At 40.6% G+C, this 17,888-nt stretch overlaps 1 protein-coding gene across 1 annotated transcript in view; it reads right to left on the bottom strand.

The window, feature by feature from the left end:
* gabbr2 (gamma-aminobutyric acid (GABA) B receptor, 2) overlaps positions 1-17,888 on the bottom strand; it is a 204,500-nt gene that overhangs the window by 139,585 nt on the left and 47,027 nt on the right. Inside the window, exon 2 of the mRNA XM_004547985.5 lies at positions 13,292-13,429. Coding sequence (XP_004548042.2) covers positions 13,292-13,429 — 138 coding nt within the window. The remainder of the gene's footprint in view (positions 1-13,291; positions 13,430-17,888) is intronic.

The following is a 17,888-nucleotide window of genomic DNA, read 5'->3' as shown; positions in this document are numbered from 1 at the left end:
TATTTCCATAAATTCATTATTAATTCAGTTCAATTCACTGTTATTTATTTAGCACCAAATCACAACAGGAGTTGCCTCAAAGCACTTTATATTGTAAGGTAAAGATTCTACAATAGAGAAAACCCAAACAATCAAACAACCCCCTGTGAACAAGGAATTGGCAACAGTGGGAAGAAGAAACTCCCTTTTAACGAGAAGAAAACTCGAGCAGAACCGGTTGGGGCTGATGGGAAGAAGGCAGAACAAAAAATAGATTTTAAAAAATCCCATGGAATAGATTTATATCTGAATTTAGAAAGATGAAATTGGAGGTCATCCAGGTCTTTATTGTGTTAAGACATTCTTGCATTCTTAAGACATTCTTATATCATCTGCATAGCAATAAAAATGTACAGTGGCTTTCAAAAGTATTCGCCCCCCCTTGAACTTTCCCACATTTTGTCACATTACAGCCACAAACATGAATCAATTGTATTGGATTTCCACGTGAAAGACCAATACAAAGTGGTGTACATGTGAGAAGTGGAACGAAAATCATACATGCTTCCAAACATTTTTTACAAATAAATAACTGCAAAGTGGGGTGTGCGTAATTATTCAGAGTGCTGTCAGTTGCCCATAGACATTGCCTGATGAGTGCTAATAGAGTGCACCTGTGTGTGATCTAATGTCAGTACAAATACAGCTGCTCTGTGACGGCCTCAGAGGTTGTCTAAGAGAATATTGGGAGCAACAACACCATGAAGTCCAAAGAACACACCAGACAGGTCAGGTATAAAGATATTGAGAAATTTAAAGCAGGCTTAGGCTACAAAAAGATTTCCCAAGCTTTGAACATCCCACAGAGCACTGTTTAAGCCATCATTCAGAAATAGAAGGAGTATGGCACAACTGTATACCTACCAAGACAAGGCCGTCCACCTAAACTCACAGGCTGAACAAGGAGAGCGCTGATCAGAAATGCAGCCAAGAGGCCCATGGTGACTCTGGACGAGCTGCAGAGATCTACAGCTCAGGTGGGGAATCTGTCCATAGGACAACTATTAGTCGTGCACTGCACAAAGTTGGTTTTTATGGAAGAGTGGCAAGAAGAAAGCCATTGTTAACAGAAAACCATAAGATGTCCCGTTTGGAGTTTGCCACAAGCCATGTGGGGGACACAGCAAACATGTGGAAGAAGGTGATCTGGTCAGATGAGACCAAAATGGAACTTTTTGGCCAAAATGCAAAACGCTATGTGTGGCAGAAAACTAACTCTGCACATCACTCTGAACACACCAAGATGGATGGAGCCAAATACAGGGCAATCTTGGAAGAAAACCTCTTGGAGTCTGTAAAAGACTTGATACTGGGGCGGAGGTTCACCTTCCAGCAGGACATCAGATGATATGAGAGTGTATTTTGAGTAGCTACTGTGCTTCAAATAAACCAAAACATTCTGTGGGGCGCGGGGAAATATACTGGTAGATGTGTTACATTTTCAATCTCGTATGCATGCTGTGAAGGATAGAATCATAAAGAAATGCCTGCCGTAAAGCAACATAACGGTATCAGGTAGAAACCATAAAGCAAACTTTAAAGGGTTCAATTTGAAGTTGTCTACCTTCGTGCTACACAAAGAAACTGCCCTGTCATTTTCAGCATGCACATCATGCTACCGATTTGCATGTGAATGTGATGCTGCGGCTACAAAGCAAAATCTTTTGACAAATGTGACACTTAAACTCACCGTAATGCAACAGAGAGCATGTTATGACTATTCATGAGTAGTGAGTAGTTTCCTTGCCATGTTTGTCTGCATTCTGAAATGGTGCAAGCCCATATTTCTGTCAGCATAATTGGAATATGAGAGTTCCTCATGCCAAACGCTTCACCACGTTTTTGCCAATTATAGCAATTCCTGCTTTTTGTGCCCAAGGTTTTCTGAGGCCCTTTGAAAAGGAAGACCCCTTTTGTTACAGGAAAGATTGAGATGAGGGAGGAAAAAGAGCGAGAGAGAGAGAGAGCGAAGAGGACTAGAAAGAAAAGAAGGGAGAGAGAGAGTGATGTGAGCGATGGCATTGGGAAATGTGCAAGCCAGTCTACATGCAAATTGCACATGCATATATCTGCTTCTGCATCTGTGCAAGTATGGGCTAGTTTATTTATTCATCTGAGCAATTGTTTGTCTGCCTGAATCTAAGCCTGAGTGCCACAGCTGTTCAAAGAGGACACCAACTGGCAGTAGGATTCGAGAAAAGTTGTTAGCCTAAAGAGAAGCGTGTCTTCACCATGGAACCTATACAGAATCATTTAAGATAGAAAAAGAACTAGCATTGATGAAAACTGGAGAAATAACTACACAAAGGGTATTCGATCTTTAAAACAATCAAAGATATGAATGACCTGTGTAACTTTGTATGCGAATATAGCCAGAAAATAGCGTTTACACAATTTTGTTAGGTGTTTGTCTTTTGGGAATAAGTTAAAGTGGCCTAAAGCTAGAAAGACATTATCGTTTATCATGACTTATCATACTGGATTCCATTTGTAGCCGCAGGTGAAAAGGAAAGGTATTCAATGACTGCACCAGTAGGGAATAAAAATAGCATTGAGCTCAGTATCAATCTCAAGGAGGCTTAACGCTTCCGCATTCTGATGCCCCGATAAAGAGAAAGAGGATCGCGTGGGAGGAAAGAACGGCAGAATAAAGTGACAAAAAGGGAAAAGGAATTTAATCAAGTAAGGAGGTGGAGAGAATCTTTAAGCCTCTCTGCCTAGATCTGGTGTTTGTCAAACAAAACACTTTCATCAGTTTTCAGACGGGTGCAATTTTATATGGGAGTGATATTACAGTTTGAGTGCAGTTAGCATAATAGGTTCGTGCAAGCATCACATGCACAGCTGCTTATTGTGCAATACTTTGCTGTACATGTTGCTATGTTTGAAATTAAAAGCAGGAATGAAAATATATACATAAGTTAAAGCAGTTTTCCCGTCTGCATAAGTAGATGCTCATCATCTAGTTCGATAGCGTGTTGGTGCTAATGTGTGCTGTGTGTATAGGGAAAGAATTATGCTTATGGCCGTTCTACTGTAAAATCAGGTTATATCATCACAGTACAAGAATACTGTACATCAGGGATTGGTGAGAGAAGGAAGACAAAGGGGAGCAATGGAGGATGGAAAGCACTCAGTAATAAGAGTCTTTCCCGCTTTCCATTTCCGCTCTCTTATCCACTAACTTCTATTTTTTTTCTCTCTCATTCATTTTATCCCCCCCCCCCCCCCCCCCCCCCCTCTCTCTCCTTCAGTCTCTCTCTGAATGAGAGTTGATGCCTCAGATATTAGTGAGCTGTGTCAGACAGTTAAACTGCCCTTTATCGATCCTCTAAGCTTCACTCTTTCCAAGCAGCCGTTATGGTTTTAATGGCTTGTAATGGAGCTGGGTTCTCTTTGCTGTTCAATTGCTCAGCTAGTCTGCCCTTGTTTTTGATATAGTTTCAAAGGATCTTCCTAATGCCTGCCTCAGAGAAGCTAATTTCCAACAACAAATTTTTGGGTTCCATGATTCTAAACTGTCCTTAAAGTGGAGGAAAAAAACTGAAGGAAATGGAGTTGAATGGGGTAACAACATTCTTTTAAGGGGTTTGTAAAGGTTTTCTGACTACATGAAATGTTAAAAAAATCGTTTTTTAAAACGGCCTAAATACCATTAATTAGATTCAAGAAAAGACCAAAAAGTTGTTCACCTCAAGAGGTACACAGACACCAACATTAGGCATAATCCAAAACTGTGATATAAACCACAGAGGCAAGTTATAGATTAATGACATTGGTTTTACTGGATTTTCTCTACTTTGCAACTAAGAAAACCTTTTCCAAACTTGTTTGTCTTCTTTATTTACTCCTACTGTGAAATTATTTGTATTCCTGGCATTCTTTTGCTGATATTTTGGAATAAACCTTGATTTTACCCTCTAAAATATCTTTAAAATACTTGTGTTTGTGTTGCCTAATGTATGTTTTTTCTGCTGAGTTCTTTTTGTTTCTACACTGTGCCCTGAAATAATTTCTCCTTCAGGTTCTCTCTTGTGGTGCCTTTTTAAAAACTAACTATATTGTAGCCTGATTAAAAAAGTGAAGTATCTTGCTAAAAAAAAAAAAAAGATGCATATTGTCCTGCTAAATCAAAGCAGAGTCAACTTTTACATGCGTCTGATCTCAAGTTATTACAGTCAATTAATTTTAGATAAAGATTAATAACAAATTAAATTTATCAGAGGATTTTCTTGTTCAAAGCTTTATTTTCATCTAGAAGGGAAAGTTGTATACACCCAGCTATCTTTTCAAAGTGCTATGGAGTCTATGACCTAAATAAGAAATATCAAAGCCTGGAAACCCCAAAAGAGAAAAGTGAGAAACGGGAAAAGAACCGGGATTGGGGGGCACACAAAAAGAGGGGTGGGTGGGTGTGCATGTTAAAGTCCCTGTGCGAAACATCAAAAACAAGCACGAACTATGAATGCATCTAGTTTGTTTATTGGTGCTTGTGGCTGGCACGTCCCGCACCATCATTAGTGCTATGAATGTGACACGATGATTTTCTTTTTACACACCCTCCACCAGAAAACTACTGGGAGAATGATGGTACTCGAATGCCAGGGTGGAATTCAGCATGTACTCATTGTGTATTCTTTTTGAATGTGTCTCGTAGACCTTGGTGTTGAAGAGTTGTGTCAGTGATAAAGAGCAAGAAAGAAGAACTGTTTCCATTTGTTGTTTCCACTTCCTCAGGAAGAAAAGAAGCAGCAAGAGCTTCTGTCAAAGCTCTTGTTCTTTTTGAGTGCCTCTGAACTAGCATGTTTATTCAATATGTGACACCAACAGTTGCAACACGTTAGCGCCGTATTCAACAAATGTTCCTAATTAACTAATGACTGTGTTTCCTGTCAAATCGCGTGCATTCGACACTGTGAATAGGTACGTGTGTGTGTGTGTGTGTGTGTGTGTGTGTGTGTGTGTGTGTGTGTGAGAGAGAGAGAGAGAGAGATCTGCTTTACGCTACATGCTGGTGTTTCTCCAACAGCACACAGCATTCATGACCAAGCATGTCTGATTAATGCACAGTAAAGCATGTAATTAATCTTTTCTTCAGCCCCATTTTTTTTTTTTGTTGTTCAATTCAATTCAATTTTATTTATATAGTGCCAAATCACAACAAAAGTCGCCTCAAGGCGCTTCATAGATACAGAGAAAAACCCAACAATCATATGACCCCCTATGAGCAAGCACTTTGGCGACAGTGGGAAGGAAAAACTCCCTTTTAACAGGAAGAAACCTCCGGCAGAACCAGGCTCAGGGAGGGGCGGCCATCTGCTGCGACCGGTTGGGGTGAGAGAAGGAAGACAGGATAAAGACATGCTGTGGAAGAGAGACAGAGGTTAATAACAGATATGATTCAATGCAGAGAGGTCTATTAATACATAGTGAGTGAGAAAGGTGACTGGAAAGGAAAAACTCAATGCATCATGGGAATCCCCCGGCAGCCTACGTCTATTGCAGCATAACTAAGGGAGGATTCAGGGTCACCTGGTCCAGCCCTAACTATATGCTTTAGAAAAAAGGAAAGTTTTAAGCCTAATCTTAAAAGTAGAGATAGTGTCTGTCTCCCGAATCCAAACTGGAAGCTGGTTCCACAGAAGAGGGGCCTGAAAACTGAAGGCTCTGCCTCCCATTCTACTTTTAAATACTCTAGGAACAACAAGTAGGCCTGCAGAGCGAGAGCGGAGCGCTCTAATAGGGTGATATGGTACTACAAGGTCATTAAGATAAGATGGGGCCTGATTATTTAAGACCTTGTATGTGAGGAGCAGGATTTTGAATTCAATTCTGGATTTAACAGGAAGCCAATGAAGGGAAGCCAAAACAGGAGAAATATGCTCTCTCTTTCTAGTCCCTGTCAGCACTCTTGCTGCAGCATTTTGGATTAGCTGAAGGCTTTTCAGTGAGTTTTTTGGACATCCTGATAATAATGAATTACAGTAGTCCAGCCTGGAAGTAATAAATGCATGAACTAGTTTTTCAGCGTCACTCTGAGACAGGATATTTCTAATTTTAGAGATGTTGCGCAAATGGAAGAAAGCAGTCTTACATATTTGTTTAATATGTGCGTTGAAGGACATGTCCTGGTCAAAAATGACTCCAAGGTTCCTCACAGTGTTACTGGAGGCCAAGGTAATGCCATCCAGAGTAAGAATCTGGTTAGATACCATATTTCTAAGATTTTCAGGGCCGAGTACAATAACCTCAGTTTTATCTGAATTAATTGTTGTTGCCTCTGGTGACAAATTACAGAAACTCTGACACAGTCACTCAATGAAAAAACACATACGAAGTCTTCCTATTTTTACATACACTCACCAGCTGCCAAAGTGCACATGCAGCTCAGTGCATTTTTGCATGTAGACATGGTCAAGAGCAGGGGTGTCGAACTCCAGGCCTCGAGGGCCGGTGTCCTGCAGGTTTCAGATCTCACCCTGGGTCAACACACCTGAATCACATGATGAGTTCATTACCAGGCCTCTGGAGAACTTCAAGACATGTTGAGGAGGTCATTTAGCCATTTAAATCAGCTGTGTTGAATCAAGGACACACATGAAACCTGCAGGACACCGGCCCTCGAGGCCTGGAGTTCGACACCTGTGGTCAAGAGGATCTGCTGAAGTTCAAATTGGGCATCAGAATGAGTTTTTAAGAAACTGCTGATCGGCTGGGATTGTCCTGCACAATCATCACTTTGATTTACACAGAAGAATCCAAAAAAGAGAAAAAATATCCAGTGAGCGCCAGTTCTCTGGGTGAAGATGCCAGAGGTGACAGGCGGAGACTCGCCACACTGCTTGTAACTGATAGACGGGCAACAGTGACACAAATAACCACTCATTACCACCAAGGTTTGCAGGAGAGCATCTCACACAGCATGTCGAACCTTGAAGCAGAGGGGCTATAGCAGCACAAGAGCACAATGGGTGTCGTGTAGGATTAGGAAACTGAGCCTACAATTCATACTGGCTCACTAAAACTGGACAATATAAAACTGAAAAATGTTGCCCGCTCTAATGAGTATCGATGTGAATCACAGGGTCGCAATTTTGTAAACAACATAAAAGAATAGATCCATCCTTTCTTGTATCAACAGCTCAGGCTGCTGCTGATGGTATAACAGCATAGGGGATATTTTCGTGGCACACTTTGGTACAAAGTGAGCATCACTTAGCACAGCCTACTAGACTATTATTGCTAACCAAGTCCATCCCTTTATGACCACAGTAAACCCATCTCTGATGGCTGCTTCCGGCAGGATAACACACCATGTCACAAAGCTCAAATGATCTCAAACTGGTTTCTTGTACATTTCAATGAGTTCACTGCACTCAAATGACCTCCACAGTCACTGATCTCAATCCAAAAGAGCACATTTTCAATGCAGTGTTATGGGAGATTCATATCGTGGATGTGTAAATGACAAATCTACAGTAACTGTGTGATGCTATCATGTCAATACAGACCAAAATCTCTGAGGCACGTGTCCAGCACCTTGTTGAATCTGTGCCATGACAAATTAAGGCAAAAATGGAGTACGACATAGTGCTGACACGGTGTACCTAATAAAGTAGCTGTTGAGAATATGGCTGTTTTGCTTTAGAATTGGCATTGCTTTAAATGTCAACATTTCCCTCGTTTAACCTCATCAGCAGTCTGTCCCATAAATCTGGACTAGTTCACAGCTTATGACAAAGGCTGTTGACTCATCCTCCCACTCGTTTTCCAAATGTTAACTCCACATATAGGCCTGTGCATTACACAACAGAATCAAGCCTCTGTCCGTTCAAAGGTAACAGTGACGTCAAGCGCTTCTCCGGCCAGTTCAGGCAATAACTTAAATCTAATCTTGGCTCAGAGAGAGTGAGGGACACCACTTCTTACTTCCCCCGGGTGTCGCCTTTTTTGTTCTGTCAAGCAGTTTGTATTTTTTTCTCATATAGTCCTCTTCACGAGGGCCCAACATCAAGGAAGATATTGATGATCAGAAATCAGACTGTGCTACTACTTAGCAAGCAGAAAGCATTTGGGGAAGTCATGAAACTTTTACTCACCCACTGACTAAAACAAAGAACGCACTCAGAACACGGGCGAAATAATAAACTGGACTTCACACGTGTAATTTTGCGATATATGATGATCTGTTGTGATGCTCACACCAGCTCTGCCCGTGCACTCTGTTATTTTAGCCTAAACTCTGAAAGTGATGAAATATTGATACGGTACACAGGAGGATTTGACGTAAGTAAGGCAGAATACTGCAGTGCTAGGCATCGCATGTTTTATTGAAACACCCAGTGTAGCACTCAAGGAGAGTGAACAAAATAAAACTGGGGGGGAAAAAGACACCAAAGAGATAGTGCAGCCTTAAAAGACAACAATGCTGCACTCATAAAGGAGGGATGCAACTTCTGTGTCCCTAAATTGCCTGGTTTAATGAAGCGTTGCCAATCAATATGGAAGATGCCGAAGAAAAATGAGCTTCATATGCGGGTAAATATTAGCTCTATGTCCAGGTCTTGACCAAAATACTTTCAGAAAGCGCATCCACTTTTTCCTCCTCCAAAATATTGACTTCATTATTCAGTGTCCCCGGAAGATAAATAAATCACAGGTTTAGCGCTTTACATCACGGCGAGGGACACTGGGGAATAGCTCATCTAAAAACAGTGACAGAGCTAATGGTGAGGTAGGATTTCTGTTCATGTTTAACCTAGTTTGCTTTGCAATTAACATATAAAACATGTCACCAAAGCTGTGCTCTAAAACATGTATCAGATTTATCAGTTATGAAGGACGGGGCTCCTTTGTCTTTTCTTTCTCGACCAAATTACAAGAGGCAAAATGATCAGGAAGCATAATTTTTCATTACACACTTGACGTGGCTGAAAAATGAACAGTGCGACCGCTGATAGGCCTAATTGGTGAGTGAGCAGGGGCAAGCAACTGGAGCCAGGATGGGCCATGGCTACTTCCTGGCACGCAGTGAACCATTTACAGAAAATAGGCGCAACTGCTGCTGCTGCGAAGAAACAAAGACCTCCGAACTTAAAACGATGGGGGGGGAAAGGAGAGAGAGAGCGTGAAGAGCATGCTGCAGATATCTGTGCCAGCAACTATTTAAAAACCTTGCCAAATGCTTTCTGGCATTATATAATTTCATGGTGAGGAGAACACAAGGTTAATCACTCACCAAGATGGTTGCCAAGAAGATGGCTTCAACATCCATTGTCTCACAGATATAAAAACACAGCAATCAGCTGCATTTGTGGCTGATAGCGGCTCACAAACGCAGCTGCGTCTTGCCCCGCTTCTTTGAATTTCAATTTTAGCCTATTAAAGTCTTTCTGCCCCTGCCTGTCTGTTCCTCCATCATTCCCTCAATCTATTCCACGCCATCTGTCCACTGGCCCGGGTAGTATTCTTATCCACCATTTTAATTTCCTTGGGCAGTCATTTTAGCACATGTACAGTACGCATTACAAAATGTGACTGTAAATAAAGAGCCTAGCAAAGCCGCTTGGGGAAGGAGGTCGGCGAACAGGCATCTCCGACACGAGCCATGAGTCAGAATCCAAACATCCGCTGAACGCATCAGTCCTCTAGTACTGTACAGGAAAAGCGTAACAATATGCTACTAGCAGACTGGTCACCATCTAGATGTGATACATGCTGGATTTTTTTTTTTTTCATTTACCTCCAGCAAAAGACTCTTAAAATTTTAAAGGGGACCGCTGACCACCAGGCTTTTATAAAAGGTGGACATAGTCTCACTCTGGGCCTTTTAAAAGGCAGCAAGGGTCGACTCCTCTGAGAGCAAAAAATTAGATATTGGAAAAATGACCCACTTTCTCACTGGATTTATGACATCAGTAAACATTTTCTTATTGAGTTCATAATCTCAATTGCTTTTTTTTCATGGCCTCATTTAGAATCAAATAACCCCGAAGCAGGGTGTTCTTTACGGTGTGGCTACCTTGTCAATTATAAGTGGCTACTTATATGAGAGTGCATACGTTTCTCAGTCATTGCATCTCATTCAGTTTGAGGCTTCAAACAAATTGGTGAAATTATGGTGGCTACGTCTACCTTTTATTTAAAGTCTGTCCAACTGCAAAGCAGAGACCAGGTGATAACCACACAGCACCCACAGCCACTAATAGTGTTATCCCATTGTCTGATTTTAGTTAAGTATTTTTAAAAATGAACAGATTTGAGAGGGGAACAGTTACAAAAAATGACATTTATGTTCTTTAACTATCTTGGCATTGGTCTGCACTCATTCGTTTTGTGGTATTTCTGCAGACTGATATACTAGGAACAGTTAGTGGAACTTTTCTGCTGACTGAGCTCTTGGGATTTGCAAGGGGGAAAGTTGATAATTAAATTGTAACACAGAATGCAGAAAACTATTTTTGAAGGGATCATGGCTTGAGGTTTTGGCTTTATCATGGATAAACTGTCAAATTGCGCAGAGAAGATAAGTTACTGTACAAATTGGCTTCTTGAATATTTTTTGCTCTTTCCTCCATCGTTTCATAACTCTGCTTATCCCTAACACTCTTACAGGAGGTCTCTTATGTTTGTAGACACCATTTTATTGATTGCCAATAAGAAAATACTGGCTACTGAATCTCTGGCTAAAAATTATAAACACTGATCTACATCTGCTCTGCATTAAATGCAAGTATGTACATCCAAGTCTTGCGTGTAGACTGCAGTGAAAGGACGTGCAGTCAGAGTTTATTTTTGTTGAGCCGTTTCAAGCTGACTTCATTAGGCATCAACACTGATTGAACGCTATTTTTATGGGTGTATGATTAAGCTTCTTACAGGAGTAGTTGTTCTCTCAGCTATCGCCACTGTAGATAGTATCTGCCAGCTCCCTGTTTTGATGTGGAAATGATGAGCTTGTTAAGCCTGGCCCATAAAATCACGATGGAAAATTCTCCAGCTCAAGTTTTGTAGAAGCAGTGCCAGGGCTTGGTAATAAGTAAGCAGGGTGACAGAATTCACAGCTTTAAAAACAGACTCCCATTGACATGGCACATTAAAAATTGTGAGGTGCAGGATTCAAACCTTTCTCGTTTCATCATTTCTCATCCCCTCTCCCATTCCTCTTTGGGTTCCCTTTGTTAGACCCTTCCTTTCAATCCCTCTTTTTCAACCCCTGTTTTTAGTTTGAAGTAATACCACCAAACAAGTTGCATGTCTCTCATAATAATGTAAGCCTTCACTCAGTTTCACACACATGCATATACACAAACACCGTGTGCAGAAAACACTGATTAGGAGCACACAGGCCTGTGTCTAACTAACCTCAATGCACGCTCCAGCTAACGAAATAGAAAGCTGCCACCTTACTCTGCATTTAGGGTCTGTAAAACAAACAAAACCTATGTGGTGTGTTTTCTATGTCCAGGGACAAATATTGAGCAGATTTCCAGCTCACAGTATGGCTGGTTGATGACTCATACTCTAATGAGGATGCAGCTTAGGCCTGCAAAGATAGCTCGCATCTGAGAACAGTAACCTCAACTTCTGATACCACACCTACAAACGAGAATGTACAATTCTATATATAAACACCTACTTGCCTATAAAGAGATGCACACAGATTAGATCCTTTAATTTAAAAAAAAACAGCAGATAATTATGACTCGTGCTTTTAAAAAGACACCTGTAACAAGATAAGTTAAGTCTTAGTATTATGCTGGACAGATGCTGATTGAAAAATTTATTTAATCAAAGTTTCCTTGCACCTGCATGTCTGCTGTCCCAAAAAGAAAAGGCTATTTGATTGCTTTGGTTTTAGCTATTCATTTAAAACTCTCTCCCAGTCACTTGCTATGTGATATTCAGACATAGTCACTGTGTGCATTTGGGATCAGGCTGACATGAATTTGTTGGTGTTGCTCTTTGTAATGACAGCAGAAAATGGGCTACTTGGTAAAGTGCTCTGTGGAACAAACTGTACCAACACAGCGTTCTGCAGAGCAGAAGATTGCATCTCTAAGGTATCACTGTCAAAAAAAAAAGCAAGTGAATAGATAAGCAATTAGACATACATGCAAACCAACAGATAAACACTTAACATTCAACTATGACCTGAACCATCTTTCTCAACTGGGATCATTACCACCAAAAGAAAGCAAACACAGCGTAAAAAACCCCCCAAAACAATTAGTCATCCTTTTATTCCCAACTCTTTTCACTCATGAGTGACCCGAACAAGACAGTGAGCAAAAAACGGACTGTGTAAAGCATTCACAGCAACCGCAAATGGAGGAAATATATTCCACGTAATGTGACATTCAGTTCAAAACACAGCCTCTTGAATTACACTATCTCTTCCAAGCACAAACTCCACTTCTTTCTTATCTGTGCTTGATAACCTTTGCAGCATTTGCAGACAATGAATTGTATTCTTTGAAAGCATGCGTTTCCCCTCTTTGGTAGAGCAAATGTAGGCACAAGCAATAACTCTGGGGGTCAAAAGTTTTCCCGATACAAGAATTAGTGACGTTTAATATCCACACAGAGCAACCACAACACGTAACTCACAACAGTTAATGGCACAAAATGCTATTTAGAAATTGGAAGGAAGCAGTATGACAGGATCACTTTTATTATATTGCCTAAGAAGTTTATTGGCCAAAACACTTTAGCTCATACCAATCATAAAACACCCCAAAATATATCTTTTCACCTGTGCAAGGCAACATTTTACTGCAATGTGATCAGTCTGTCTCATGATTTGACAATCATTTTATAACGTGTTTCCTCTACTTAAGCCTAGGTGTTAAGTAAAATGGTTCTCACATTTTTCACAACTGATTTTTGGTCATGGTACTGTTGGTTCAAACCATTTTGACTCTGCCTCTGATTGTAAAATGGGAGGGGGATTTCGAGGATTACAGCATTGCCAATTAGACATTCACCCTGGCAAGGTTAATGAAGGATTAAGCTATGAGTTGGAACCCCTTTGAAATCTTAAGACCTATCTGTCCACCAAAACACCTACAGAATAGGAATTTCTAGAACCTAAGCAGCTTTTAAACACCAAAGTCAGGTTTCCTGGAAATACCCAGATTTCTTTTTTTAAAGTGTGTAGACAGGAGTTCACGTGTAATAACATGATATTAAGACTACATACTGTACACAGTCATACACACTCGTGCATGATGACATGGAGTACAGCTCCTACCTGCACCAGATTCCATCCTTCCAAGGACTCTGCAATGATGGATGTTACAGAGGGGCAGACGCCGCCGAAGATCATCAGGTGTTTGGGCCCGTAACAAATGGCATCAAAGAAGGCCCTCAGCCCCTTGGCATTGTCGCACTGCAAACACAGAGAGAGGCGTCGTGAGCTACAGCGAGGCAGAAGATGAAGAGAGAAGATGAAGTCATGGAGAAAGGGGATCTTTGTATTTAGTTATTGTTGTAAAAACAGTAATGGTAACGGGGAAAGGAAGTGATAAGTCAAATGTAAAACAATGTAGCTCACAGGCTGCAGGAGCGTTCCCCTGCTCCAGCCCAACGCTGCAAAATGCAGCCATTTTACGTCACTATAGCAACAAGAGGAAAAGATTGTGTGAAAGGAGGAGAGAGAGAAAAATGAGCAGAGAGGGAAAAACACTGTGTAGGTTTCAATTGATTGTTATATGAACTGGCTAACCGGTTTTGCTGCGATTCTTTGATTTCCACAGTTGTAATGATATTCCTATCAGCAGTAAACACTCCAAACCTCAATCTTCTATTATTGCTACTCAATTCAGAGATGGAGTGACTGACTGGCAGGTGGTGTGTGTATATGTCTGTATTTGTTTCCTCTGACACAGTCCATCTTATCCGGAGAGTCATTTGACCTTGTTAGCCACCAACCAGCTACTGAATGAAATTTTCCACTGAGCAAACGCGCTCCACAATGCAGATTGAAAAACTGAAAATCGAATGTGAAGGAATGAGATTTCTAACCAACAAATGCTTTGATACGTGAACAAGGCTATTAAGTTGTGTTGCAGGTGTCATGGCTTCACTTTACGTGATCATTTCTGCCCTTGTATCCATGGTTTCTTTCTTCTTTTTCCCTTATTTTTGATAGGAACATGATAATCTGGGACACCTCAAATCATTTGCCAGGTCAAGCTGCAGTGGAGGACACAAACAACTTCCTTGTAAGTCGCACCATCAACTGCTGGACCAACATTCTTGCATTCAGTAGGATTTAATCATGTGCTAGGACCAACTCAGACTCTTTTGTTGCCTTTGTTGTTTTTAAAGTAGATGACAGTTAACTGGTAGAGATACGTTTTCCTCTATGCATCCCAGTAGAGAAAAATCCATGCTATAATGGCGGTCAAAAATAGACACAATTGCAAATATGCCTCGAGTGAAATGAGAGGGAGAAGATGTGATTAGACACAGTGGGTATTTCTTATCCTCGCAATACAGCTGAATGAAACAGCAGGCTATTAAAGAAAATATTCATTTCCCTGCATCTGGCCATAACAAGGTGGGCTGGTACTGAAGGATTGTGACTTTTAATTGGTTACCAAGCAACATGAAAAGAAATGTGGGCAACTAAACTTGTCATCATGAGCACAATAGGGCTTGGAGATACAGTAGGCTTAAGCTGATTTATTATGAGAAGTGACAATGTACTGTAGGTGGCAAAGAATAATGTTCTTTAGTCTTTCTGCACCAAATAAAACTGTCTTGCAACAACAGCACAGTCTACTTGTGTACAAGTACATGTGCATACATATGCATCAAAGTGCATTGGTTAAGACAAGAGCATGTTAACGTAGCCTCCATGTTGTCACCCACCAGATTATGAACTCATATTCTGAATCCTCAGTTTTAGCATTGAGTCCAGAAGAGAAGATATTTGAGAATATCAACAAATATTTGAGTAACATCTGACTAAAACACACAAGTTCTTTGTTCATGCGTGTTTCTTTGCCCGAAAACTCCTCTTGGACCAGCAGGAGCTAATAGTTCTTATCTAATTCAAATATTATGACATAGTCATGTTGCCTAGCTACCACCTAGCACCAGACTAAGATAATAGATCATAAGGTGGTATGTATGAGGTATATTTTCCGCATTTACACACCTGTTACACTTTATAAAAGTATCCTATCATTTTAACTTCATAAAAATCAAATCAAATCTATATCTACTATCTAGGTTGAATTATGCATGATATATTAGCAACATGCTAAAATGACCCCCCCCAAACAGATTTTTTGCACAGTCCTTTTGCACAGTTAGTTAAATGCTAGTATTCGTAGCTACATTAAAACCACACCAGAAAGCAGTACAATGTTCACATAGGTGAGGTGATACCTAGCAGGAGAGCGATCATTTACACTTACAGTTAAACAGCTGTGTCCTGATAAGGGTATAACAGAAAAACTTGCCTCCTTATAAAGGTGACACAAAGGGGGATATTAGCTGTAAAACCACAGCTGCTTTTGTGCCATGCTGTCAACATTTTTATTTCTGCTTTGAATTAAGAAGTTTGATCTGGAAATCTGTGAGGATTTGCTCTTTTTTTTGGAGTGGGCCTCAGTTTGACTTTGGAGGAACTGCAACCACCGTAAAGCATGGAGAAGGAAAACTGTGAAAGAAACAAACAAACAAAGAACATTTCTAAATTGCTTCTCTTTCCTAGCTATCACAAATATCCAAAGATCTTGCAAACTTGCAAAATTAAGCAGCTGGGACTAAAGAGTGTTTTGGATTATTGCTTGATCAATGGCTTAAACAATTACATGACTTAAGCGATTGATTGAGGCTTGTTTCTCTTTCAGCAAATTACTTCATCAGCTGATCATTCAGCTTTCCACTTTTCATTCATGTGCTCTTAAATCTGAAGGCCATGCATGCCCGCAATCTACTGTGCTCTGCTCACAGAGCCTTGACCAGTGTGTTGTCATGCCAACGGCGTGACTATTCACACTTTTGTGCGCTAGATGAGTGAGGTGCCGCGGCAGGGCCGTGGTAGCAACGGCTATATTTAGTCTCTCGTTAGGTAGCACAACGACCCAGACATTAATCAATACTTATTCATCTCCAGCAACACCGTAGAAGTTGGACAGACAAAGCAGGATAAACAGGAGAGGCAGCCGAGTATAATAAGCCACAAAGAGTAACGACACAGTGAAAGTGATGGTGGGTGAAGCAAGCAGTTGAATAGAGGGTGAGAAAGACAGGAGAGAAGAGGTATAAGCCTGATATTAGCCATACACTAATAAAGCATTCAACCAGTGTTATGAGCCTGCCCTCCATTATAAGCTCACAATAGAGTAATTCGTGAGCGTGAGATTCATTCACAGGCTCTCTGTGATGCTTAGAAGTCACACAATGCACATTTGCCTACAGTCTATTAAGTAGGGAAAAAGTAAATTTAAATGTCAAACCTAAAGTAGTTTTTAAGTGATTATATTTAAAATCTTTGAATCTCATAATGGCATTCGTTTCCAATACACAACCATTTTCTCTGTGTACAACTCTGTTCTATAGTGATGACTTTTTCGAGGCTTTCTAATAGGTTACAAACAGGTTTTGGTAGAGACGTGGCACTCAAGGACTCGTGAATAGAAATCTATCAGAGAACACTGTAACAGCAAAGATGGCGGCTATCCAGCCCCTGCCCCCAAAGAGTCACTCATTTTGTTGCATAGACCAACGGTGGTGGTCCACAACTTTGCATATCCACTTGTTAGCATAGTGTCGTACTTCTCATGGCTTACTTACACTTAAGAAGCCTAATTAACTGTGCTCATGAATAGCACAGCATTTCCCCTTTTTCTGCGGAAAAGTGTTTTTTCAATCCGTTTTCATTCCACAGACACTGACATTTCACATTTTTTCAGGTAGGGTGTTTAAAATAAATTCCCAAATAACTGCCCAGAGGCATTTCAAAGATGGCTGCTGAGTGGTGAGACTTGCTTCCACCAGGACTTGGATGGAGTCTGTATCTTTGATGCTAGTTTATTCTAAATAGGGTAAAAGCTGTCACAGATATCATTCTCATGTAAAACATACATAAGCTCCAAAACTGCTACAACGGGAAAGTATAGCAGCACTTAACTCAGTAGGAGAGCAGTAAGAAATACTACAGCACTTTATTTCCCTCTCCTCCAGTCTGAAATCTAATTCCTGGCATTTGGAGGCCATTCGGAGCAGTTTGACTGCCTTGGGAGACAGCCAAGGAAGGTTTGTGTGCTGTTGGTGTTGGGTGTGGGGTGGGGGTTAATGGCAGAAGAACCTAGAAATGGGACTCAAGGGATGCATATCAGTCTGATCACAGAATCGTACAACATGCGCCCTTCGTACAGCACAAACACGAAAACCTCACAGGTGTTTGAATTCACTTGCTGGATTTAGAAAATATTTTTAAAGATATATAAATAGTCTGAGTTGTTGCATTTGTTTTTACAAAAATCTTCTCCCTCAGATTAATATTTAAGATTTCAGTGCGATGAGATTGCACCACAACCCTTCCATTGACAGTATATTACAGAAAGACCAGTTTATTTCAAATGCTCCTCAACACTATTGTCACTACTGCATCTCCTCCACGATGACCTTTACACAAAGCTACTGATATTCATCCTTGTTGTTCAGTGTACAATGACATTAACCTGCTGCTATTGTGCTAGTAACAAACTAAAGTCAATTAGCCTGTGAGGAAATAGCCTCTCCGTGTGTCATGGTGAAATACATTTTTACTTGTTCCATGTGATAAATTACATGCATCATTTAATTTGAATCAAAACCTTGGGTAATAG

This window comes from Maylandia zebra, linkage group LG22, assembly GCF_041146795.1.
Source record: "Maylandia zebra isolate NMK-2024a linkage group LG22, Mzebra_GT3a, whole genome shotgun sequence".
NCBI classification, from domain to species: Eukaryota; Metazoa; Chordata; class Actinopteri; order Cichliformes; family Cichlidae; genus Maylandia; species Maylandia zebra.
The sequence above is the reverse complement of the archived record's forward strand: the minus strand, read 5'-3'. Positions and strand labels throughout refer to the sequence as shown.